Source organism: Alosa sapidissima, chromosome 24 (assembly GCF_018492685.1).
Source record: "Alosa sapidissima isolate fAloSap1 chromosome 24, fAloSap1.pri, whole genome shotgun sequence".
Lineage (NCBI taxonomy): Eukaryota > Metazoa > Chordata > Actinopteri > Clupeiformes > Clupeidae > Alosa > Alosa sapidissima.
Genome location: NC_055980.1, coordinates 29,899,670 through 29,927,169, shown reverse-complemented (window position 1 = coordinate 29,927,169; position 27,500 = coordinate 29,899,670). Strand labels below are relative to the sequence as shown.

The following is a 27,500-nucleotide window of genomic DNA, read 5'->3' as shown; positions in this document are numbered from 1 at the left end:
ACTTAGGTTAGAATCTTAATTTTCACACAGCACAACTCAGGTCTAAAAACAGAGGTCAAACAGCACAGCTAAGTTTCTCTATCCAATAATATGAACTTTTTGCCCATTCTTCTTGCCGTGTCTTTTTTATGCTACATTTGAACACATTGCTTTAAAGGGAAACTTGGCAGGATTTCTCCCTCTGCTGGAGAAATTGTGCATTATGCTATTTCAAACTGTGGGAAAAGGTAACGATAAAGCACATGGATTTGTTTACAAGCTAGCGAACGGTTAGCATAAGTTTGGCAGAACTATGTGGATGTTACAAGGTAAGAAACACGATTTAAAACTAGTTTCTTGTTTCTCACTTCTCTTTCCGGGACGGTAGTCTCAATGTTGCAAGGTTGGTTTTTCGCCTGAGGACGCTAGGCGCAGCGGGGAAAGTCACCATTTTCACCGGAACAGGTCATTTAACCATCCAAATGATTTCTAAACGGGTTTATTACATTGAAATAGTTGCCAAGTTCCCCTTTAACACAAAGGTAAAGATGTCATGTTATTAAAGACGCACAAATGTGTTTGTTAATGGAGCAAGAGCCAGGGAGACCCAGAAAGCATAAAGACTGTTTTAAATTAATCTGGTATGATTCCTGGAAGTCGCACTTGCATGTGAAGTGTTAAGAGCCCGTTCATGGCATTGTTTACACCGGCGCTTGAGCTCTCCCCTCCCCCCGCTCCTGCAGCTCGACTCTCCTCCATCCCCCTCCCCCTCCTAGCGTTGCTGCACTCGGTGATTTCACCAGCTGATTTCGGGAGAGGGGGAAACAGTCTAGGAAACGGCAGTTGAAGAAACACGAGGAACGCAATGGAATAACAGCACGACTTAAGTTTTCATCAAGTGCACTTTTTATTCGGCTTTCATATCGTTAACAAGGCGAGCTAGCTATGAAATTAGTGGCAAGGTAGCCTGCGAGCTAGCGTTAAAGCTAGCCAACTTTATGCACCAGGTTAGCCTGTGCAGCTAGCTCGCCATCGTGTTCTGTTTTTTTTAACGGACTTTGCTTTCATCGCATGTGTTTCCGACTTTTTTAAGGGAACATTGGATCTGTGGTCGTGTGCGTTAGTGCGTCCGGGCAGCGCTATGTATGAAGCTGGGAATACAGGTCACTTAGCCGGTACACATTAGTAGGCAGTGCAGCAGTTGGGAAGCTAACGCTAAGTCATTTTCTCCATTTCTTTGACCAGTATTTCGAAAAGAGCTAATGTAACTTCATCATAGACGTGCACTGCATTTAAGTTTACACAATTTGTTGTTTGTTTATGGAATAGCTACCCAGAGCGTTTGCAATTGAACGCAAGACTATCCAATGTTTATGAAATACCACTGGAACGGTCAGACAAAGATTTTAGTTGCCAGTCGTAAAGGGCTCGGGAGGCTAGCCGGCTAATGTGTCCGCTAACGTTAAGGATTTCTTCACATCAAATACGTGCTGTTGTTGTGGTCGACATTTTTCCAGGTTGGTATCGTCTTTCCAACCTAGATTTGCTTGCTAAATTCCTGAGACTAATCTCACTCAGTAAGGGTTAATGCTAGCGTGAACTGATCCCAGAGTAGCTTGTGTTGATGGTTGATTGGATGCCATGACGGGTGAAATTAACGTTAGTCACAGTGCCGTGCTGCGAACTGGGTCATTCTCCTCTTCAGCCTGATGCCCTTTACATTTAGGAAGTGGTTTGAGACGAACTATCTCCACATTAGCCCCACCGGAGGCCACTGTTAGTTTCTGCCGGTGAAGTGGCGTAAACGTTACCGGCGACTTTAGACTTGTTGATGGCTCCTCCGTACCTCTCTGCTCCTTCTGGATGAAGCCAGACATTTGACTTGTCATCTTCCACCGGGCGCCGGCGTGCAGTAGAAGGCGTCGACTCATGTTTACACTGCGTGTCACTTTCTAAAAGGCCTAAATAACTCTGGATCGAGCGCTGATAATATTGATGGGAGGTCTTTTCTGAGTCTAACCGAGTCCCACGAGCGGCCCCGACGAGATCAGCCGGGGAATGGCATTCCATGGCACGGGCCGGCAGGCGGTGTGCGGTAACTTGTTCCCCGGATCGGAGATAGGCCACAAATACTTCTGCGTCAGCACCTCCGCGCCCGGTACCACATCGACAGGCCAGTCCGCCTCCACCACCGCCAGCGGTCCTATTGCCCCCGCCGGCACGCCCCGACACCCGGCTTCCCTCATCGGCAGCACCGGGGGAGGAGCCGCCGTCCCCCAGCCGCACAGCAACCCCGCCAGCGAGGTGCCCAGTGCTGCCGAGATGGAGCCCGACCGACCCATCGGCTACGGGGCCTTCGGCGTGGTCTGGTGAGTGTGTGTGTGTGTGTGCAGGGGCGTAGCACAAGATCCTGGGCCCCCCATAGGCAGTCCTGATGGGCCCCCATGTTCCTCAACATGTTCCTCCTTTTATTAGAATAAAATATATTTCAGACTTTTCTAGGGCCCTCTCTCCCCTTGGGCCCCTATAAGCACTAGTGGTTTTACCCCCAGTCTGACGCCTCTGTGTGTGTGTGTGTGTGTGTGGAGGTGGTGAGTTTAAGCTGTGGAGGATCATGCCGATGGGCCCGATGTGAGAGTGTGAGTCTGTCGGAGAGGGGAGGCTGTGTGTGATGGGGTGTAAGACAGACCAAAGTTGTTTCTGCGTCTGATGGTGTGTGTGTGTGTCCACAGGTCCGTGACGGACCCTCGAGATGGGCGTAAAGTGGCGTTAAAGAAGATGCCGAATGTCTTCCAGAACCTGGTGTCCTGCAAGCGTGTCTTCAGGGAGCTGCGCATGCTCTGCTTCTTCAAACATGACAATGTAAGAAGTGTGTTTGTGTGTGTGTGAAAGATTGGGATGGGATCAGGAGATGAGCGAAGAGGACTACAGAATACACACACACACACACAGTATGCACTCATACATGAGCACATATTCTATATGACTTCATACACACACACACACACACACTGATTATAAGTTGCTTTGGATAAAATAATGCTAAATGAACATGTGATTGTGATGTCCTGTGATTGTGATGACATGTGATTGTGATGTAATACACAAATGAGAGCAGTAACAGATGCACACCAGTGAGGTTCTACAATTACCCCGTCTAATCAATCTGTGAGGTTCTACATTCCCCCGTCTAATCAACCAGTGAGGTTCTACATTCCCCCGTCTAATCAAACTGTGAGGTTCTACATTCCCCCATCTAGTTATACATTCCCCCGTCTAATCAAACTGTGAGGTTCTACATTCCCCCCTTTAATTGGGGGTAGTCGTGGCCTACTGGTTAGCGCTTCGGACTTGTAACCGGATGGTAGCCGGTTCGAACCCCGACCAGTAGGAACGGCTGAAGTGCCCTTGAGCAAGACACCTAACCCCTCACTGATTGGGATAAATGCAGAGACCAAATTTCCCTCACGGGATCAAAAGAGTATACATACTTATACTTACTTAATGTCATCTGAAAACTGCTGGCCTGAGTAAAAAAACAGTGCACCTGATCTCAGCTGGTATTCTGTCTATGATGGAGTGGAATGGACATTTGTAAGTGACCCCAAACTTTTGACTGGTAGTGTACATACATACACACACTCACATGCATATACACACATACACCTCACAAACCAGTAACACACACACAGCTCACAGCTCACAAACCAGTAACCCACACACACCTCACAAACCAGTAACCCACACACACCTCACAGCTCACAAACCAGTAACCCACACACAGCTCACAGCTCACAAAACAAACTTTTGACTGGTAGTGTAAATAAAAATGACTTGATGATGATGATGGTAACCATGGTGATGTTGCAGGTGTTGTCAGCGCTGGACATCCTCCAGCCTCCACAGATCGACTGCTTTGAAGAAATGTATCCTTCACCCAAGTCCTGTGTGTGTGTGTGTCCTTCACCCAAGTCCTGTGTGTGTGTGTGTGTGTGTGTGTATCCTTCACCCTTCACCCAAGTCCTGTGTGTGTGTGTGTGTGTGTATCCTTCACCCAAGTCCTGTGTGTGTGTATCCTTCACCCAAGTCCTGTGTGTGTGTGTCCTTCACCCAAGTCCTGTGTGTGCGTCCTTCACCCAAGTCCTGTGTGTGTGTCCTTCACCCAAGTCCTGTGTGTGTGTCCTTCACCCAAGTCCTGTGTGTGTGTCCTTCACCCAAGTCCTGTGTGTGTGTCCTTCACCCAAGTCCTGTGTGTGTGTCCTTCACCCAAGTCCTGTGTGTGTCCTTCACCCAAGTCCTGTGTGTGTGTGTGTGTCCTTCACCCAAGTCCTGTGTGTGTGTGTGTGTGTGTGTGTGTGTGTGTGTGTGTTTTTTCCCTTAACTCTGTGGGGTGAGATATGTCATCACTGAGCTGATGCAGAGTGACCTTCATAAGGTGATCGTGTCACCACAGGCCCTCACTACTGACCACATCAAGGTGTTCCTCTACCAGATACTCAGAGGTTAGTGTGTGTGTGTGTGTGTGTGTGTGTGTTCGTGTGTTCGTGTTCCTCTACCAGATACTCAGAGGTGTGTGTGTGTGTTCCTGTGTTCCTCTACCAGATACTCAGGTGTGTGTGTGTGTTCCTTTACCAGATACTCAGAGGTGTGTGTGTGTATGTGTGTAATCTTTCTGTGTCTTCCTAAGGGCTGAAGTATCTGCACTCTGCAGGGATTCTACACAGAGACATCAAACCAGGAAACCTGCTAGTCAACAGCAACTGCCTGCTCAAGGTACATACGTGTGTGTGTGTGTGTGTGTGTGTGTGTATGTGTGTGCTGTGTGTGTGTGGTGTGTATATGTTTGATTGTGTGTGTGTAAGTTTAATTGTGTGATTGTGTGTGTGTTGTGTAGGGGTGTCACGATTCTCCAAATCCTCGATTCGATTCTCCAAATCCACGATTCGATTCGATTTTCGATCTTTTTTTACTATTAATGCATTCCTTATATGTTATTTACTTTTTTTGCCTTTTCTGTTTCGGGGGGGCTTTTATTTTGAAACCGCTCCAACCGCGAGGTTGTAAGGTACACAGAACAAACATTAAACAGAGACGTGAACATAGGGAAATGACATAGAATGATAACACAGAATGATAATTTGATTGTTTCAGCACACTCCGAAGAGACCCAAGGTTAGTGTTCATGGATTATGAACTTATCAATGTGCATTTTATGCCTTAAAGTAAATTTGGACTGTAACTAGATCATCTTTTCACTTGCTAAGTTGAGTAAGCTAAGTTAGTGTTAATTGACGTGAATGAACGACAAAATACTTCCACACCGGTGATTTCATAGCAAGAGGGGCTTTGATTTCAGTAGTTTGATGTGTATATTATAACTGGCTGCAGCCTAAAATTAGAGGAGTGTTGACGTTGCAGTTCAGCACGTGCGGTGTGTGTTTCTGCGTCTTGGCATACATGCTGGACATGTCATTGGGGGTGTGGTTGCATCATCGATTCTACTTTTGAGTTTGAAGGTCGAGATTGAGATGTAATATAAAATCGAAATTGTGACACCCCTAGTGTTGTGCGTGTGTACGTGCGTGCGTGTGTGCGTATGTTTGATTGTGTGTGTGGTGTGTGTACATGTTTGATTGTGTGTGGTGTGTGTGTGTAGTATGTAGGCTGCAGGCTGTCGATTATTTTTGGAATGGAGTATTCTACTGATTATTTTATTGATTAATCAAGGAAAGAAGCACAAAAAGAATGTTGTGTTATTAAGTGCAGTTTATTGATATGCTGTACACTAGCTCTAGTCGCTTCAAAGTAAATTAATATTTCTGTTTTATGTAGATTTGTGCATCTGCAGCATTTACCATTACTACCAAATACCCGTAACCTCCCTTATAAAATACTAAGTACAGTAGGCTGTTATGCAGTACAATGCAGTTTTTTGCAAATATTTCCTCAAACTGCAGCTTTGACACTTGAAGGAATGCAGTTATTTTAGGATTAGGATTTATATAAGGACTAATAATTATGTCTGGGGTAGGCCTATTTGATGAGGTAGCCTAGCCTAACACCGTGCGTGTGCGTGTGTATGTGATGAGGTTTTTTGGTGTATTGGTCAGTTTCCACAACTTAACATCATATCGACTCACAACATTAGGCTGCAGCCGCTACAAATACCGTCTAATCAAACTGTGAGGTTCTACATTCCCCCATCTAGTTATACATTCCCCCGTCTAATCAAACTGTGAGGTTCTACATTCCCCCCTTTAATTGGGGGTAGTCGTGCTCACAACACACTCTGTTTAATGTTTGTTCAACAGCGCACACAAGCTCAAGTAGGCTAGCTCAGTGTAGCCAGACGGACCTTACGTAGGCCTATATTAGGACTTTAAAAAATATCAGCGCAAATTATCGGCCAGAATTCTATTATCGGACCGATAATAATATTTTCATTTTTTCACTTATCGGCTAATAATATATCGGCCGCCGATATATCGTGCATCCCTAACATTGTTATGTGTCGGCTACAACTGGATGCTTTCGGCTCAGATGTTGAATGATCATTGACGTTGTTGTGGTACACCAGTGCTGCTTTGCAGTGGACACATTGCCCTAGTGAGCATCATGATAATAATAATAATAACATAATTAACATAGTAATTTTATGCGTGTGTGTGCGCGTCTAGATCTGTGACTTCGGCTTGGCCCGTGTGGAGGAGCCGGACCCTTCACGGCACATGACGCAGGAGGTGGTGACGCAGTACTACCGGGCCCCAGAGGTGCTCATGGGTAGTCGGCACTACGGTCCCGCCATCGACGTCTGGTCTGTGGGCTGCATCTTCGCTGAGCTGCTGGGGAGACGCATCTTATTTCAGGCACAAAGTCCCATTCAACAGGTACACACACGCGTGCGTGCGCTAGATGATGCTATTTTGCATATCAATGACGTCAACACGTTGTGTCGAACCTCCCCCCCACACACACACTTTACACCTGTTTGCTTTTCTCCTACTCTTACTAATTTCAATATATTTGATTTAATATACTTCACTTTACACACTTCTGTATACTATCTTGTCACAGCCTACACCAGAGTGAGCATCAGGTGGCTGAAGAGCAGTCATTTCCACAGCTACATACACTAAACGAATGCTATAGTTAGCTACATACCCTAAACGAATGCTATAGGTTTGAGGCTACATACCCTAAACGAATGCTATAGTTAGCTACATAGCCTAAACGAATGCCAAAGTTAGCTACATACCCTAAACAAATGCTATAGGTTTGAGGCTACATACCCTAAACGAATGCTATAGTTAGCTACATACCCTATGCCGAATGCTATAATTAGCTACATACCCTTTGCTGAATGCTATAGTTAGCTACATGCCCTAAACGAATGCTATAGTTAGCTACATACCCTAAACGAATGCTATAGGTTTGAGGCTACATACCCTAAACGAATGCTATAGTTAGCTACATACCCTATGCCGAATGCTATAGTTAGCTACATACCCTAAACGAATGCTAACGTTAGCTACATACCCTAAACGAATGCTATAGTTAGCTACATACCCTAAACGAATGCTATAGGTTTTTCTAACTTGACAACATTGAGACTACATACCCTAAACAAATGCTATATTTAGCTACATACCCTAAACAAATGCTATATTTAGCTACATAGCCTAAACGAATGCTATAGTTAGCTACATACCCTAAACAAATGCTATAGGTTTGAGGCTACATACCCTAAACGAATGCTATAGTTAGCTACATACCCTATGCCGAATGCTATAATTAGCTACATACCCTTTGCTGAATGCTATAGTTAGCTACATGCCCTAAACAAATGCTATAGTTAGCTACATACCCTAAACGAATGCTATAGGTTTGAGGCTACATACCCTATGCCGAATGCTATAGTTAGCTACATACCCTATGCCGAATGCTATAGTTAGCTACATACCCTAAACGAATGCTATAGTTAGCTACATACCCTAAACGAATGCTATAGGTTTGAGGCTACATACCCTAAACGAATGCTATAGTTGGCTACATACCCTATGCCGAATGCTATAGTTAGCTACATACCCTAAACGAATGCTAACGTTAGCTACATACCCTAAACGAATGCTATAGTTAGCTACATACCCTAAACGAATGCTATAGGTTTTTCTAACTTGACAACATTGAGACTACATACCCTAAACAAATGTTATATTTAGCTACATACCCTAAACAAATGCTATATTTAGCTACATACCCTAAACGAATTGCTATAGTTAGCTACATACCCTAAACGAATGCTATAGGTTTGAGGCTACATACCCTAAACGAATGCTATAGTTAGTTACATACCCTATGCCGAATGCTATAGTTAGCTACATGCCCTAAACGAATGCTATAGTTAGCTACATACCCTAAACGAATGCTATAGGTTTTTCTAACTTGACAACATTGAGACTACATACCCTAAACGAATGCTATATTTAGCTACATACCCTAAACGAATGCTATAGGTTTTTCTAACTTGTATGTTCGATTTTGAACTATCTGCTTTGCTTGTGAAATGAAGTTGTTGCCTACTTTACTTTGTAAATGTTCTTCTGTGTAATAACATGGGCTAATACTACATAGGCCAGCCATGACTTGTATAATCAATCGAAACAGAGTTTGGCATCGTTGCGAGAAGTCACCAAATTTGTCGCTAGTCGCTAGATGAAATTTTCTGTCGCTAGGAATGGCCACTAGTCACTAAATCCAGCGACAAAGTTTCTAAATTGGCAACACTTGGGTCCAAGCACTGGCACGGCCCTGGCAACACTGGGGTCCAAGCTCTGGCACGGCCTTGGCAACACTGGGGTCCAAGCGCTGGGGGCACTGGGGTGGAAGAGATGTCCTTCATGTGTCCAGCTTCCATCCCTCTTTAAAAATAAGCGTGTGTTTGTGTGTGTGTGTGCGTTTGTGTGTGTGTTTGTGCGTGTGTGTGTGTGTGTGTTTGTGCGTGTGTGTGTGTTTATTTCTCAACACAGTTGGACCTCATCACTGACCTGCTGGGGACTCCGCCCCTTTCTGCCATGGCAACAGCCTGTGAGGGAGCCAGGGCTCACATCCTGAGAGGACCTCACAAACCGGTACGCACACACACACACACACACACACACACACACACATCCTGAGAGGACCTCACAAACCGGTACACACACACACACACACACACACACACACCCTGAGAGGACCTCATAAACCGGTATACACACACAAGTTTGGAGACACTTAGAAATGTCCATTCCACTCCGTTATAGACAGAATAGATTAGATTAGATTAGATTCAACTTTACAGTCATTGTTCGGAGTACAAGTACAAAGCCAATGAAATGCAGTTTGCGTCCAACCAGAAGTGCAAAAGAGCAGAAAAAAGCAGGAAAAGAAGGGGTAGCTGGGGATGTCCGCCCCTGTCAAGGTTGAAGGTACTAAAAACAATACCAAATAGTTTTTTTGATCTTATTATAAGATTAATAACACTTAATAACACAACCATTCATCCAATGTTCCAAAGGCATATTCTGTTTACTAATCTGATATCATTTTAAAAGGCTAACTGAGAAAACATTGGAGAACCCTTTTGTAATTATTTAAGCACAAAATGTAACCTGAAAACTGCTGCCCTGAGTAAAAAACCAGTGCACCTGATCTCAGCTGGTATTCTGTCTATGATGGAGTGGAATGGACATTTCTAAGTGACCCCAAACTTTTGACTGGTAGTGTACATACATACACACACTCACATGCATATACACACATACACCTCACAAACCAGTAACTCACACACACCTCACAGCTCACAAACCAGTAACTCACACACACCTCACAGCTCACAACCCAGTAACCCACACACACCTCACAGCTCACAAAACAGTAACTCACACTCTCTCAGTGCTGTATATTTTGTCTCTCTCTCTGTAGCCCTCTCTCTTTCTCTCCCTCTCTCTCTCAATGCTGTATATGTCCTCTCTCTCTCTCTCTCTCTCCCTCTCTCTCTCAATGCTGTATATGTCCTCTCTCTCTCTCTCAATGCTGTATATGTCCCCTCTCTCTCTCTCCCTCCCTCTCTCAATGCTGTATATGTCCTCTCTCTCTCTCTCTCTCTCTCTCTCTCTCTCTCTCTCTCTCTCTCTCTCTCTCTCTCTCTCTCTAATGCTGTATATGTCCTCTCTCGCTCTCTCAATGCTGTATATGTCCTCTCTCTCTCTCTCAATGCTGTATATGTCCTCTCTCGCTCTCTCAATGCTGTATATGTCCTCTCTCTCTCTCTCTCTCTCTCTCTCTCTCTCTCTCTCTCTCTCTCTCTCTCTCTCTCTAGCCCTCTCTCTCTCTCTCTCTAGCCCTCTCTCTCTCTCTCTCTCTCTCTCAATGCTGTATATGTCCTCTCTCTCTCTCTCTCTGTAGCCCTCTCTCTCTCTCTCAATGCTGTATATGTCCTCTCTCTCTCTCTCTGTAGCCCTCTCTCTCTCTCTCAATGCTGTATATGTTCTCTCTCTCTCTCTCTCTCTCTCAATGCTGTATATGTCCTCTCTCTCTCTCCCTCCCTCTCTCTCTCAATGCTGTATATGTCCTCTCTCGCTCTCTCAATGCTGTATATGTCCTCTCTCTCTCTCTCTCTCTCTCTCTCAATGCTGTATATGTCCTCTCTCTCTCTCTCTGTAGCCCTCTCTCTCTCTCTCAATGCTGTATATGTCCTCTCTCTCTCTCTCTGTAGCCCTCTCTCTCTCTCTCAATGCTGTATATGTTCTCTCTCTCTCTCTCTCTCTCTCTCAATGCTGTATATGTCCTCTCTCTCTCTCCCTCCCTCTCTCTCTCAATGCTGTATATGTCCTCTCTCGCTCTCTCAATGCTGTATATGTCCTCTCTCTCTCTCTCTCTCTCTCTCTCAATGCTGTATATGTCCTCTCTCTCTCTCTCTGTAGCCCTCTCTCTCTCTCTCTCAATGCTGTATATGTCCTCTCTCTCTCCCTCCCTCTCTCTCTCAATGCTGTATATGTCCTCTCTCGCTCTCTCAATGCTGTATATGTCCTCTCTCTCTCTCTCTCTCTCAATGCTGTATATGTCCTCTCTCTCTCTCTGTAGCCCTCTCTCTCAGTGCTGTATATGCTGTCGGATGCTGCTACCCATGAGGCCGTTCACCTGCTGTGCCGAATGCTTGTTTTTGACCCGGTGAGTAAACACACACACACACACACCTACCCAGCTGTCTCAGACCTCATTGCAGTCTCATCCATCATCCAAGTACGATATTTGCAGGACAGACACACTCACCTAACCCTAACCTCTAACAGCAGGAGTGTGTGTGTGTGTGTGTGTGAGTGAGTGAGTGAGTGAGTGGAGGGGCTTGGCGATATGGCTGATAAATGTATAATTATGAAATTATTCATATCTGTGGACATTGATAATTATTGATCATTTTTAATCTCAAAACATGGCTGATAGATGAACAATTAGTTACCAGGCAGCACATTGCTAGGGAGCACATGGTTTTCATAGCTTCATCTGTAGGGCTGTCAAAATTGCTCAAAAATGACGTTTGAATATTCCCTCTAATTGGAACCACTAATAAAGTGTCCCGGTTGTCAAAGATAACATAGCCGACATGGTCTTATTATAGCCCGATCATTAACTAAACCAGTGTTTCTCAAACTTTTTCAGACCAAGGACCACTTAACCAGTAAAAAAAACCTCACGGACCACCTATAGACACAATAGGCCTACTCACTGAACCACCTTGCTTATTGTGTCAGAGGATTCATATGATTTAAATTGGCATAGCTTACATAGGCAGTGTTGCAGAACAGTTTGGATTTACATACAAGTTGGTTTCAATATTGCAAACAACTCATCTATATTATATTTTACCACGTCTGCTCGCGGACCACTTGGGATAGCTTGCGGACCACCAGTGGTCCCCGGCCCACACTTTGAGAAACACTGAACTAAACCCATGTAGAAAGACTGTAGCCTGATCATTAACTAAACCCATGTAGAGAGACTGTAGCCTAAAGCGTCCAGTGTATGATTTCGATAATGTGTGTGTGCTTGCGTGTGTCAATCATAACAGTCTGCATAATCTTTGCAGCCAACCTGACAGTGTATCTCTGTAAACATTGTTGCAATGCCACTATTAAGTGTCATGTAATTGAAAGAGAGGGAATACCACCCGCTGTTTATTGCGAGACAAGGCGCTTTCATTCAATGGAAACCTTGTTGCGTAGCCAAGTAGGCCTAAACAATTGAGTTGTTTAAATGTAGGCTAGTAGGCTACTGCTTCAGCCTCTGGCAAGCTCCGAAGGGGGCGGCAAGAGCTTGACCGCGACGTGTTGGAAACCCAGTGTAGGACAACGACTTCTCACTGGCAACAGTATTAAACCAACCAACAATATAAAATATTAAGAAGACCTGTTTTATTTCATGTAGGCAATCATTACCATATCTTGTAGGTTATTTGAGGGCCGGCCTTTATGTTCGAATCTGAGGCCCGGCTATAAATAGAATCCCGGCCAAAACGTGAGTATTTACGGTGTGCACGCGTGTTTTAGGCATAGTGCAAGCCCTAATCTCTGACTGCAGAACTTGTGCTTTTACAATATTTAATACATTTTCCTGGTGGTGACACACCCCTCTCTCTCGATCTCATTCCACAAGCCTAGAGCGCCTTTTCGCGGCTGTAGACAGTTATGTTTCATGTAGGCTTCATGTCAATTCATACTGACATTTAAAAACATGTTAAATTATAAAGATTTTGTTGCACTATGAAAAAGTGCGACTTATGAAAATACGATAATGAAAATAAAGGTTGAAATACGATAATGAAAATAAAGGTTTTTAAAGAGTGCGACTAATATGAAAATATGCTAATGGGAAATAAAGGTTTTTAAAAAGTGTGACTAATATGAAAATACGAATGGAAATAATGGAAAATAAAGGTTGTTAGAAATTTGTCGGGTGGCTCGAAATTTGATTGCAATTCTGTGTGTGTGTGTAACGTGTTTGTGTGTGTGTGTGTTTGTGTGTGTTTTCTCCAGGCGAAGCGTATCTCTGGCAGTGACGCTCTGTCGCACCCCTACCTAGACGAGGGGCGTCTGCGCTACCACACCTGCATGTGCCAGTGCTGCTACTCGCTGCCCAGTGGCCGAGTTTACACACGTGACTTCGAGCCGCCCGCCGCACGAGCATTCAGCCACAGCTATGAGGAGAGCATGCTGTCAGTGTGGCAGGGGAAAGGTTTGTACACACACACAGATACACACACACACACACACAAAGTTGCACAGCGCGCATGCACACACACACACACACACACTGATATATACACACACGCACACACACACACACGAAAGCGCAGACACGCATGCACACACAGATACAAGCATGCACAGATAAGCACACACACACACACACACACAGGAATATTTTTTATTTTTTTGTCATGTTAATAATCTGTCTCTCTTTCTTTCTCTCTCTGTAGAGCTCATCCATCGTTTCATCACTGAGCACCAACAGGGGAAAAGAGTTCCACTGTGTATCAACCCCCAGAGCGCCGCCTTCAAGACCTTCATAAGGTGTGTGTGTGTGTGTGTGTGTGTGTGTGTGTGAACTCTGCCTTTAAGACCTTCAATAAGGTGTGTGTGTGAACTCTGCCTTCAAGACCTTCTTCATAAAGTGTGTGTGTGTTAGGGATGCACAATATATTGGCGGCTGATATATTATTGGCGATAAGTGAAAAAATGAAAATATTATTATCGTTCCGATAACAGAATTCCTGCCGATAATTTGGGCCAATATTTTTTTTAAAGCCCTAATTTCCCAAGTAGGCGTATGTAAAGCCCGTTTGGCTACACTAGACCTTCATAAGGTGTGTGTGTGTTGTGTAATTTCCCAAGTAGTGTATGTAAAGCCCGTTTGGCTACACTGATCTACTGGAGCTTGGTTGTATTTCACCATTCTAACAAGATGTATCTGCGTTGTGTCTGTGCATCCTGAAATCCTCTCGTGAATGACCCTCCGTTTAACCCTAAGCAGGGCAGAGCGGAGCTCAGCCTACCTACAGTAGAGCCAGCTTGTGCTGGTGTGTTTGCACTTTACCACGCTACTCGGGGAAACAAATAAACAAACTCTTTAGGTGGGACGAGTAGATAAGTAGTTCTAAGTTGTATTTTAGTTAGGGCTGTCAAAATAACTGATTCATTTCGATTAATTCATTTGAGAAAAAATAACTGATTAAAAAAAATAACGCAGATTAATCGATTCCATGTGACCTTTGACCACGAGCCATTCTAGTCAGTAACCATCAGACTGTAAAATGAAGGAGAGAGAAGAAAATGTGCTGCCTAGATCATTGATTGGAACATTTACTTTTAAAAAACGTCCTCATGTTGATAAAAAATAAAGTGTTGATTAAAATAAAGCCCTCTGCAATGTCTGCATCAAGGAATTTGCATATCACTGGAGTTTGTCAACTCTAAAGTCGCACATCAATGCAAAGAAATAGTGTAGACATTCAGGGGAGTGTTAATTTATTTTCATTGTGTCCCCTAGGTTATATCTGTGGCCTGAAATGCCTTGTATGTGAAAAAAAAAAAAAAAACTTCTTTCACTTTTGAATTGATTTCCTCAGCATATTAGGTCATATCATAGATTATTTTGGCCATTATTTGAACAGTGAAAATAATAATAAAAGAGTTTTTGAACTTTAATGTCACTAATGCTGATTATTCAATGATTAATTTGAATTTAAATATTTAAAATACTTTCACAGCAAAAATGATATATGCGATTAATTAATCACAGAGTATGTAATTAATTCGATTTTTTTTTTTTATCGATTGACAGCCCTAATTTTAGTATTATATTTGTTGAAACTAAACAGAAGTTTAACTCCTAAACGCTGATTTGGTCGCTATAGCTTTTTCCCAGCTTTGCCGTTAATCTGCGTTGGGTGTTTACTCCAGAGATATGAAACGATTCATACACTGTCGCTGGCCGCTCACTTGCAGGTCACTTAAAGGAGCCACACTTTGTTGACCGCTGTACCATTGAGGACTATGATGAGTTCACTTAAAGGAGCCACACATAGGGCTACAGCTATTTAGTTGACTGCTGTACCACTGAGGACTATTATGAGTTCTGTCCATCATTTGGTGGTAGGTAACATTACTGCAATAAAATGATTCTTATTAAACGCTGTCCCCAAAGCACTTTTCACAATTTTTTTCGAGAGTAATATTATCGGTTATCGTATCAGTGTCGGCCACAACAAACCAATAAATATCGCTTATCATTATCGCCCTAAAATTCCATATCGGTGCATCTCTAGTGTGTGTGTGTGTGTGTGAACTCTGCCTTCAAGACCTTCATAAGGTGTGTGTGTGTGTGTTAGGGCTTTGACTTTTGCCCAAAAATCATATTTGAAGTTTGTTTGTTTATTAATATTAAAATTTGAATATATTCAAATATGTATTAATAAAATTGTAACCATTAAATGTCTTCAGTAAGACCGATATTAGTATCAAACTTAACTTCTATATGTTCTGTCCACCAGAGGGCAGTGTATCTGTCAATAGACTACGTGCACGAAAGGCTGAGTATTTATGCGTGTGTTAAAATTGTTATTATTGAGCATAGGGCTGGGCGATAAAACGATAGCGATATGTATCGCAATAGACATGTAATCGATATCAATAAAAAATATGTTCGATAGAACATTCATAATTAAAAGCAACACACACCTCCTGCCTTACGTTGTCCAAAAATAAATAGGCTAAATATATTTTACATTGTAGTATGCCACACTCTACCAGAGTAGGCGATAGAAGTAGGCCTACCTCAACAGAGACTCTCCTTGCCCCGTGCACTCTCTCTCTCCCTCTCAACAGGCGCATGCCTCCTCCTCAGCATGCACAACATGTAATCCAAACATTAATCGTGCAAGACGACTGGCTAAATTGCTATTAAATCCGGTTAGCATCATTAGCACGCTGCACGAATTTGTTCAAAACTGTTGCATTCAAATTGACTGCTAAGTTCTAATCATCTCAATCCCGATGCAAATGGAAAAGTATTTTCCAAGACTCAAACGGGCCTGTCCCAAGGAGAAAAAGTATTAATTTTAAACTTAAACACACGTAGGGAAACTGAAAAGTCTAACCAGACTATGATAAACTAGCAAATTAAGCTAACGTTTGTTTACAATATTTCCAGGCTTCACCAAGTGCTGCTTTTCAGACTTATCTGCACATTTATTTATTTGAGTGTTTTTCATTATTGTGTTGCCATTTCTTTTCCCTGTTTGCTTTAATTGATAACTGAGGTGATTAAAATCAGAGGAAGGTTAAGTTTAAAATAAAAGTGTCTATTATGTCTATGTGTGAGCTCACTAAGTGCGAACCAGCCAGGATGCTAACATCACCTACAGGAGCCCAGATGACCAATAATAGCCTTGCTAATGAGCTCACGATTTTACTTCACCAGGCGTGAAAAAAACCTTGGAATCTGAATTGAAAATAACGTTTACAACCAAATACATTTACAGAAATGATCTGCATAGGCTACAGGTTCGAATATTAAGAGATCCCTAAAATTCGTTCGAATATCTTTAATATTTAAAATAATCGAATTATATTCGAATAACGAAGTTCGGAGTCAAAGCCCTAGTGTGTGTGTGTGTGTGTGTACTCTGCCTTCAAGACCTTCATAAGGTGTGTGTGTGTGTGTGTGTGTGTGTGTGAACGAACTCTGCCTTCAACACCTTCATAAGGTGTGTGTGTGTGTGTGTGTGTGTGTGTGTGTGTGTGTGTGTGTGTGTGTGTAAACTCTGCCTTCAAGACCTTCATAATGTGTGTGTGAGAGAACGAACTCTGTCTTGAAGACCTTTATAAGGTGTGTGTGTGTGTGATCTGCCTTTGGGACCTTCGTAAAGGGTGTGTGTGTGTGTGTCTGACTTTAACCCCCACCCTCTCTCTCTCTCTCTCTCTCTCTCTCTCAGGTCTACTGCGTGGCATTCCTCTAAGGTGTCCAGAAAGGAGGAGAGATGAAGGACGGCACAAGCTGGTGGACTTATGGGAGATGGATTTTAGCATAGCCTGGAGAGTTGATTAATGGGAAATGGAGTTTATCATAGCCTGAAGATTGGACTTTTGGGACATGAAGAGTTGACTTCTGGGAGACGGAGTTTTATGAAAAGACGAGTGGGCTTATTTATCATGTACAGAACTGAAGATGTGTGATGGGAAATGTCCGGTCGGTTAGTCTCTCACTCACTCTGACACACACGCACACACACAATCACACTCACTCACACACACCAAACTCAAGTGTGATAACTTGTGATATGCTAGGATGTAGATTTGTGCACAATACTTATCTGAACATACATGCTCACTTTCAGATACACACACACACACACACACTCTCACACTCTCTCGTTCTCACTTGATCTCTTTGACACATATCCCCACACCTATGTGTGTGCGCGTATGTGTGTGTGTGTGTGTGCGCGTGTGTGTGTGTGCGCGCGTGCGCGTATGTGTGTGTGTGCGTGCTTGCAGGTGAGTGGGAGAGACAAAGAATATGTATATTTTATACAAAACCCATTTTTTTAATTATTATTATTTACTTAGTCTATTCAGTTTTAGCAGTTGGAGCTCGTGTGTGTGTGTGTGTGTGTGTGTGTGTGTGTGTGTGTGTGAATTTTGTCTACCTCGTGGGATCATTCCTTATGTATCTTATGTTAGGGTTGTGGACTTGCCTCAGTTACCTCAGAAACACAATCAATGACTCTCTGTCTATGTCTCTCTCACACACACACACACACACACACACACACACACACCCCACCCCACCATTATCAAACGTACTGTATTCTGTTAAGTGATGACTTCACTTGGTGTGTTTGTCTGCTGGTCTCCACGGAGACGGAGAGCGGCCTGAGCCGCGCCGAAGAGTTGTGGCGGCCGACGCGGAGTGCCGTGGGAGAGGACCATGCAGAGAGCAGGCCACGCTGAGCACGAGGGCACACCGGCTCTGGGCTGGAGCTGGGCCGACGCTGCTAAACAAGGCCAGGAAGCTGCTGCTGTCTCCGCTCGTTGGTGATTTCTCCCAGTGTCCACTCCATGCTGCGGAGGGACCCAGCTGTGTGGGCCAACACTCGGGAGACTGGACTTCCTGAGGCCTGAGGCGCAGTACTCACTACCTCCTGCAGAGGGAGCTGTGGAGCAGCCGTTAGGCAGCAGCTGCACTGTTGTGTGATATCCAGCAACAGAAAGAATGTTTTGGGGGCTTCTAATGCAGTGGTTTAGGATTTATATAATTCTTGACATTTTGTTCATGTTTATAACGTTATTTAATATGATTTAAGAGGTCATTATGATTTTATCACATTAATGTCATCTGGTTTATGTGGATTCTTTTTTTTAGGATTTTATGTCAGTATGGTGAACTATCTACCCGTTGATTTTGATGCGTTAGCTGTTATTGTGTTGTTTTGGATTTTGTATGATTTGGGCTCACTCTTGTTGTGTTAGTAGGGGTTTAGCCAACTGCCTGCGGAGTTGGCCAATCTTCCAGCTTAGGATCACCAGTGTGGAGGACCAGAGAAACTCGCTGCAGAAATAGCTTTAGACCAGGAACATAGAAATTAGACATTTTGTAGTTTTAAAGAGTGGGTATGTGCTATAAGTATAATTGAGACGTGATTGAACACCGCCATTTTAACCCCATCATTAGCATATGTGGTTTCTTTTTGTCTTTAAAGTAAAAAAAAAAAGTTGTTGGCTTGTGTTCCCCTAAATACTTGAATTTCGTAAGAAACAAATGAATCTGAATGGAGTAGCCTAAATAAAGGGAGACACTGGAGCCTTTGTTGCTTTATTTGATTTAATTTTTGATAGAAACATTGTCTTATTGTCTGTGTTACTTGCGAGCCTTTAGAGAACATTTGATGGCTTCACTTGACTGGGAGTCTGAAAGGAGAGCACGGAATCAAATCCGTATGTAAATGCCGTATTGTACAAGCGTAGAGAGACTGCCCGGATTTTACATTGCAAAGCATCTTTGTTTCGATTGAGGCCTAGTGGGCTGGGTTGTAAAACAAAAGACCTATTAATATTTCAGAGCTTAGTCGGGGTAAGGGTTTTGGCTTCATACTATCCGGATCACTGGAACTGTTTTTTATTCGAATTTCAAAATAGCCCAATCAATTTAAGCAAACATAAAATGTTTGTGAACCTTTCAATCGTTTGCTAGATGAAAAATAAAGCAGTCACTAAATGGTTAACATAAGGGGTTTTCATCAGGTCACTTTAAATTGTATTTTCATTGGAGGACACGACTGCCCATCGTTTGTAGGACCAATGAAAAGGCATCTCAGTAGCCGAAGGCCGGCCGCTCACCCAATCCGCACTGGAATCGCTTGGATTCGCGGCTCACATTTAAAAGTAAAATCAGGCTCGTGTCAACAGAAAACACCGAACTGAAGCTTAAAGACCACCTGCAAGCCAGCCTTCTGGTACACAAATGGTGAGTTATAGACTGATGTTTGTGGTAAGCAAGAACAGCTGTTGTGAAGTTACTAATATTACAAGACCGCTCGTGTGTGAAATTGAAGCACAAGAGGCAACGTTGTTATGTTAAGCGTTAGCTGACCTGTCCAGGGTGCTGACGTAAAGTTAGCCAACGGTAGCTAGCTAGTCTGCTACCAACGAATGCCGCGTGTCTCCCATAGGCTATGCGCTGCCTGCCGCGTTCCTCACCGACACCACCGGATATAACAAGATCGTGGAATTAACAAGAGTGAAGACCGTCTTTATTGTATGGTTTTGTTCGGCAGTCCTCTGACTTACGAGGTCGTTGGGTTTGAATTTCTCTGTCGCGTTATCCTAAGCTAGAGCTGGTAGGCGTTAGCAAGATAATGCAGATGATACAAGGGGTGCAACTTCACGTTCACGCTAAGTCACATATCCAACGGTTTACTGAGTTTGCCAAACGTGCCCCAGATGTCCCCAGTCGCCTTGTCCATCCTGCGCTTCTCAAATAAATCCCATCTCTTCCCTGGAATAAATCACCGCCTCGTCCTGTGAGGAGGGAGTGCGTTTCTCGATAGCTGTTCAGCAAAGAAGACACCCGCCTGGTAACGTTTATTGTACACTACCGTTATTTAGCCATCTAACGTTAACGTTCGTTAACTCATCTTGTTACCGTTATCATATGGAACTGTCATGTTGGCTCAACTAGCCTACCATCTACAACGTTACAATAACGCTAACTCTTTCATTGTCGGGTAACCTAGCAAGGTTCAAAAATAGGATAGTTCTGTTGTGACTCCAAATTTTACGTTAACGTTAGCTGATATGTCTCACCAGTCATCTATTTCTCCAAGCTAAGATAACTTGCTGCTTGGCGGGCAAGATAACGTAATATTATTTGGAGACCGGTATTGTTAAGTCAAATTAACAGCTAATTAACATTGTATACAGTTGAAGACTGATGTGAAGCCTGTGAAGGTTCATTGGGAAAGATAGCAATGTAACTTATCGTTAACGTTACAACATTTGGCAGCACAACGGTGTTGGCTAATGTTCGTTGTTAGCTAGCTGACTTTGACGTCAGTGGACATGAAATCAAAGCCAAACTGTCAGAATAAATAAATAAATAAACAATCAGATACACCAAAAAAGCTACATGCTGAAATCGTAGTTCAGACACCAGTGGACACGACTCAGTCAAACAGTCCGTTATACTTCCATCTTTTATGCAGACGTGTTAGGAGAACCTCAGATGGTGTTGCATAGAAAGTCTGCCGAGGGAGGGAGAGAGGGGGCAGAGACAATCCTGGTCGGTGTCCAAGCCTTTTCGCTAATTATGTTTGTCTCGTTTAGCTGGCGTGAACCCAGTACGTGTCGGGAGAGAGATCAAAATGTGGGCTGAGTCGAGGACGCCTCCCGGAGCCAACGAACCGGTGTTGCCCGGACTGTGACGGAGCTTCTAACGGCCCGCTATCTGATCGGACAGGACCGGAGTCTACGCAGTCTTGTATGTGAACATGTCGGATGGATGTCCTGCCTTCAGATATGTTTCTGTATAAATATCTGCTAGTATGGTTTGTGGGAATTGGTAACTCTGTAATGTAACGACCCATAACTGTATACTGATGTCACCATCTTAACTGTCACTGTCTTAACTGTTTGGTTGAAATGTTCACAACCCACCCGAAGCCGCTACCTATCATTAGCCAATGAGATACTTGAGCCAGCTGGTAGGCAGTGTGTGGAGGTCGATGACCGACAGCATTTTGGGCAAAGATCCTTGATTACTAAGCTCCGCTTTAACCCTCTCTGATTTTGGGCTCTTGGTGTGTAGCGCGATGCTGTTTCGCCTTACAAACTTACCGGGCGCCGTTTTAAATGTGGAGTCTGGCTCATTGCCCTCAACACTAAAAGCCTCTGGTAATCGATGTGGCGGGTCTGACGATGCATTACCGCTTGTCGGTAATGTGCGGAAGATCGCGGTGCGACATAATGCTGTTTTCCGCAGAAGACAGAAGTTTGTGTGCGCGCAAACACGCCACTGCTTTGTGTTCACTCGTGGCTGTCATTGTAACGCGCTCTATACAGTACCTTGCCGTGCCGCTCAAGGGAAAAAACACACTTCAGTCTGCAGTGACACACACACACACACACACACACGTATTCACAGAAAAGCTCAGAAGTATACTGTTGGCTCCTCCCTCTCTGAGACATAATCTTCCTAAATCTCTTGCTTGGTAATCCTTTCTCAATCTATTTTGGTCCCCCCCCCCCCCCCCCCACACACACACACACACACTCTCTGTCCAGTGGGTGAGGTGTCCTGTGGTTGGGTGGATCTCATGCATATGTGGCCAGAGCAGCCTGGAGAAGAGCAGCATCTGTCACTCCACATACACAGCTCATTGTTCTGCTCTGCACTGTGTGTGTGTGTGTGTGAGTGAGAGTATGTGTATGTACTATGTGGGGGTACGTTCGTGAGTGTCTGTGTGTGTGTGTGTGTGTGGGGGGGGGGGGGGGGGGGGGTGCATAGTGCAAGTGGTTGCTCTATGTGGTATGGCTCTGTTGGAAACAGAAGGCACACACACACTGCCTTGATAGAGAGCTGTCTCACTAGGCACGACTTCGGATTGAATGCATCTTTTAAGAATTTAAGAGAACGAGTATCATTCAGCAAAACACGGATCATTTAATGTATTAGTACTAGCGTTGATTTTATTTTGATTTTTAAAGAATTAAAATATAAAATTCATATTATAAAAATTCTTATATTTTGACCTGTATCTCACCACAGCAAGCTCATAGCTCTACATGCATTTCATGTGTGTGTAGGGCAGACTGTCCTGAAACGGGCAATATAATTGCCATGTTGGAGGGATACTCTGGGGCTGAGCAATTTACAGAAATATGTGGTGTGTGATTTACAGAAATAAATGCCATTTTTTATTTAGCGATGAAAAATGACCATTCTGCACTCCATATCTGTGACACAAACTGATCTGACCTGACTTGACCCAAGTTTGCCTGTTAGCATGTGTGACTATGGTGTATGCACACATGATGATTCTCAACTTTTTACTGCATTGCCATGAACAGAGTAAAGGCAAAAAAGGTGTTTCTTTGTTGAACAAATTGGGATGCAATGTGAGCCTTGAATTGGATGCCATGCAGGAATTTGCTAGGATCTCAAAACCGGATTATGAACATGTTTTGCCATAGAGAAACACACGATAGCGTTGGATTATAAACATGCTTTGCCACAAAAACAGACAAAAATGTGGGGTAAGTCCAGCTATATGAAGTTATTATTTTGCTGTCACTTCGTCTGTTTTATAACCCAGAAGGATGTATTTGGTATCAAATGATAGCTCTGTGTCTCCTCTTTCATCTAACATACATATATATATATATATATATATATATATGGCATATATATCCGATCACGGGTCCGCGAGTAATTACTCCGAGAGTAATGGGTGTGCAGCGTTGGTTTGTGTACATGACGTTAATATTTTGCAGTCACTTCGTCTGTTTTTATAAGCCAGAAAGATCGATGGTCCATGGTACCAATGGATAGCCCTGTTTCTCCTCTTTCATCTGATATGCTTGCCATATCTATGCGATCACGGATTCGCGAGTAATTCAAACGAGAGTAATGGGTGCGCAGGTGAACGCAGAGAAGTATAGACTGTAAATATGATGCAATTTAATTTCATGATTTTTTTTTTTTAATTTTCATACTTGATCGTACAGACAAGTGCGTAGTCTCTTTGGAAAGCCCCACTTCTTCTCTGTCATGCAATAAAGGTTTTATCTCGTTGCGATGAACAGTCGCGGAGCAATGTAACAAGGAAAAAAGGGTGTGGTTTTTTTTTTGACGCACTTTGCGTCAATCGGGTTCTAAGGGTTAAGGTCGTTTTGTGTGTTCGGCAGATTTTGTTGCCCAGGTTGAGGACCAGATGGGGGGATAAGATGTGCTGTCCTACGGCTACTCATTGTGGGCTGACCCACATTCATTGTGGCTGATGAAGTCTGTGCTTGAAGTGTTGGTCCAGCATTAAGCGTGTGTGTGTTGGTCCAGTATTAAGCGTGTGCATTCTTGTTTTGGGATGTGCGGGTTCCTCCACCATCATTCTCTGGAGGGGTGTTTTAGGAACTGCTCCAAGCTGTGTGAACTGAACAGCAGATGGCTCTGACACAGACACTGCATTTTCTACATAGTTCTGAAGATATTCATTCATTCCATCTCCTTGTATTTATTTGTATAGTAAGTCACCAGTCGATTGAAATTGTACACTAGAGTCACAGCTCTCCAATGCTTGGAAATTTGCATCAGCTGCAGCAATATTAGTTTGCAGCTCGGATCATTTCCATTTTGCTCTGGATGTGTTTTTGCTGTAAAGCTGCTGCGTTAGCGGCGAGTGCTGCTCTCAGACACAGAGGAGGCCTTTGACCCAGCCTTAAGGCTTCTACATAATCGCCATTTCCGACCTGTAGCGCGACAATGTGACATTGTGGCAGCGCCGTAACCATTTATACTCGCGCGTGGTGGTTGTGACACTAGTTGCAATATTCTCCTGAACAGAGGTGTCGCTGTTGTGAAAAGGCTAACGCTAACTATATTACACAGTAGAAGAACCTGTCAGAAGCATTGGCGTCAATGGCAGTAAAAAACACTAGCTAGCCTCTGTGATGGTACTGCTATTCACAACTACCATTATCATCTAGTTTCCAAGGTGTGTGCAGGTAGATAGATGGATGGATATATAGATAGATACTTTAGTCATCCCAAAGGAAATTTTAATAATTTAAACATTTTAGTTAGCTGGCTAGCTAGCTAGCAGCTAGCTGAGTTTGTGTAACTTCCTAAAGTGGAAAGTGATTTTGTTTAGGTCTTAGTAGATATCCTTTGGTTGAAAATAAATCTTTTCTATTCTTTCCTCTTAATTCCATGTGTTGCGACTCTCGCTGGTAACTTTGTTAACTTATCCAGCAAACTATTAAAAATTCACGACTGTAACAAATCGGTCCTCCGAACTGCAACTCTCGCTTGCCCTCGAACTAGTCCATCTGCTGGTTTCCGGTTTGTCACGCTCAGCTGAAAAAAATAGTGGTGCGCTACCGTTAGGGTTGGGCACGAAACACGATTCTAATATGGCACCGGTGCCGACGCAAACGGTAGTAACTGCATCGAATAACAACGTGGATTTCGGTGCCTCATTTCGGTGCTTAAATAGCGTATTTTTTATTTTTTTTATACGAGGCATCACTGCATGTCATGCACCATCTCTAACGTCTTGCTCTGATAGCAACACATCCAGATACAGTTAGCTAACATGATAAACACTGGATGTACCACATAGGCGAGTGGACAGTGTTTGACAGCTTACGTGAGCCCAAGTAGCTTACTTAAGTGATCTCGCGAGCTCCTGTCAAAATCTAGCAGTGGGCCTAACTACACACAAGCAAAAGGCTATGAAACAACATCAACAGTAGCCTATACGTTACACAATATCCTTGCTAATGCGCTAACTGGCATTTATTTGAAATGTTATCAGCTGTAGGTTGTAAGGTGAAAACTTTATTTCACGGTGTGTTCTAAACAACATAATGGCTTGATATTGATCTTTCATGTGCATGAGGCCCATATAGCATCACAATAAATATGAAGATCATGTTAAAAGTTAGCTGACAAAAACATAAATATGTAGGTTACATACCTGATGTCACTGAGCTGTCAAGGAGGCTACGAAACAATCTCCGTATGTTATCGCTAATTAAACTCAGCTGACTCTGGTGTTAGCACATAGAATCTAAACACTTCCACACCGACATGTAGCCTAACATGTTAAAAACTATTGCGTGTTATGGGTTACAAGAATGTTAAACTATCTTACGGAAGCTAGCAGGCTAACGGTAAAAAGTTGTCTGTCTATCAATGGTTACAACAATGGTATAATCCGATAGTACAGTGTTTTAGGGCTGTTAAAACGAATTTTGGTAGTGGAATAAGCTTATAATTTTCTATTTAAAAAAAGAATACTAATCGAATGTTAAAATTACTATTCGAATGAGCTTAAAAAAAATAATGTGTTGCCTATCTTTAGCGAACGTGTGAACAAATTGCTTGTCACTCCTGATGCATCTAAAAATGGCCGACAGCCGTGCCCACACGGAGGCAAAGATCACCACTCCTGGCAATCTAAGAAGTGACCACAAAACGGAAAAATACTAAATAAAGACACGGTAATCTGCAGAATATGTAAGGCTGAAATGAAATACCACGAGCAACCTGAGGGCACACCTGATAACGCTACACCCTGGCAAGCTAGGCGAACAGTCTGAGGGCGATCAACCGCCGCTGAAGCAGGCAAGAATTACCGCTTTTTTGCCTCTCTCCTCATCACGGGGTTTACCCGCTGCACATCAAGCAGCGATTACGGACAAATTGACAGGATTTATCTGCAAAGATATGAGACCAATTAACATCTTTCAGGGGTCTGGTTTCAAAGATTTTGTCTACGAGCTTAAGCCAAGGTACACGGTTCCTAGCCACGCAACCATCACCGACAGAGTTGTGAAACTCGATGATGCCACCAAAGACATCATAAAAATGATTAGTGGACAGAAGATCGCCCTGACCACAGATGGCTGGACGTCACTAGCCACTGAGGCATATGTGACCCGTCACTGCACATTTCATAGACGAGGAATAGGAACTGAAAGATGTCCTTCTCAAAACAACTGAAGCTCAGAAAAGCCACACTGCTGAGAACATAGCCAAATACATCAGATACATACTTGAAGAGTACAACATGGATCTGGAGTCCGTGTTTTCCATCACCACGCCGTAGAGAGGCATCTATAGGCCGTTAATGTCCCTTGCAAGGCTCACACTATCAACTTGGCTGTGAGGAAAGGGTTGGCAGTGCGAGCAATTGAAAGTCAGCAGACTAAAGGCCACAGCACTGCATTTCAATAAGTCGACCACAGACGGCTACCAACTGGAATCTAAGCAGCAGCTGCTTGTAGTAAAACCGGCGAAGCTAATCAACGACTGCGCTACCCGATGGAACAGCACGTACGACATGGTGTGTCAGGCAGCTGAGCAACAAGCTCCTGTAGCAGCGGTTATCATGGAGAAGAAACTATGTCATCTCGAACTGAGTACCAGAGAGTGGCCCTTATGGAACAGGCGAGTAGAAATGTGAATGTCCTGCTGATATTGGCCTAATAATGGGATATATTGCTTAATTAATAATACAAGAGAGCGTTAACGTTATTAGTTTATGTAACGGTACACTTGTTAGCTAGGCTACCCCCTGTAGCCAGCTAGCCATAAAGTTACTCTAATGAGCCTATGTTTGTTTTCCAGGTGAGAGCTGTGCTTAAACTTTTCAAAATTGCTACTGAGGTGTTATCAACACCCGCGTTTCCATCGGCTAATTCATTTGGAACGAGACCAACAGCAGGAGACGTCAGAAGGTAAAAGCGGAGCTGATGGTGATTGCAGAGGAAAGCTATGAGGAAGACGAGGAGGGAGCAGCCATGGTGAAGGGGACACAGTGCCAGGAGAAAACCACTCTCAGTGCTATGGGAGATCTTTTTTGGAATGTTTATCTCCAAGGCGCAGACGCATCGGGTGGTAGGCCTACATTGGAAATATATAACATAACAAGAAATGCTGATCTACGAGATTGAGAGCCCGCTACCCAGCGTCAGCGTTCCACTGTCGTGGTGGAAGACATCAGGGTCTGAGTACTCCCACGTTGCCCAGCTGGCACGACGCTACTTGCGCATCCCAGGCACCTCGGTTAGAGCAGAAAGGGTTTTCTCCATGGCAGGGATTATAGTAAATAAAAAACGCTCTGCACTAGATCCAGAAAATGTAGATCGCCTTGTTTTTGGCCAACAACCTTTAGGACCAAATCTTGCCCATGTTGATTATTATAGTCT

The 27,500-nt window shown here is 43.5% G+C and overlaps 2 protein-coding genes across 4 annotated transcripts in view; both read left to right on the top strand.

The window, feature by feature from the left end:
* Positions 1-479: 479 nt before the first annotated feature.
* Positions 480-18,876, top strand: nlk1 (nemo-like kinase, type 1). The gene is made up of 11 exons (XM_042082249.1): positions 480-2,348; positions 2,712-2,841; positions 3,850-3,905; positions 4,375-4,481; positions 4,667-4,752; positions 6,657-6,866; positions 9,006-9,107; positions 11,101-11,187; positions 13,050-13,248; positions 13,493-13,586; positions 17,009-18,876. Exons 1-11 carry the CDS (start codon positions 2,038-2,040, stop codon positions 17,055-17,057), a joined length of 1,431 nt encoding a protein of 476 aa, XP_041938183.1. The 5' UTR covers positions 480-2,037; the 3' UTR covers positions 17,058-18,876.
* Positions 18,877-19,410: 534 nt separating this feature from the next.
* The window catches only part of LOC121699818 (ceramide synthase-like), a 27,964-nt gene continuing 19,874 nt past the window's right edge, over positions 19,411-27,500 (top strand). The window contains exons 1-2 of one of the 3 annotated variants that reach the window (XM_042082274.1): positions 19,411-19,539; positions 20,898-21,051. The gene's annotated coding sequence lies outside the window, so the exon portion shown is untranslated. Of the gene's footprint in view, positions 19,540-19,637; positions 20,150-20,897; positions 21,052-27,500 lie in introns of those variants that run through there. The other 2 variants (XM_042082276.1, XM_042082277.1) reach the window with 2 other exon arrangements.

What these genes read in the sequence shown, in the direction of transcription:
- nlk1 (XM_042082249.1), top strand. Translation starts at nt 2,038, where the DNA reads ATGGCATTCCATGGCACGGGCCGGCAGGCGGTGTGCGGTAACTTGTTC. An exon ending in TGAGAGGACCTCACAAACCG is followed by an intron (nt 9,108 to 11,100) that starts GTACGCACACAC and finishes CTCTCTCTGTAG; the next exon opens with CCCTCTCTCTCAGTGCTGTA. An exon ending in GCCTTCAAGACCTTCATAAG is followed by an intron (nt 13,587 to 17,008) that starts GTGTGTGTGTGT and finishes TCTCTCTCTCAG; the next exon opens with GTCTACTGCGTGGCATTCCT.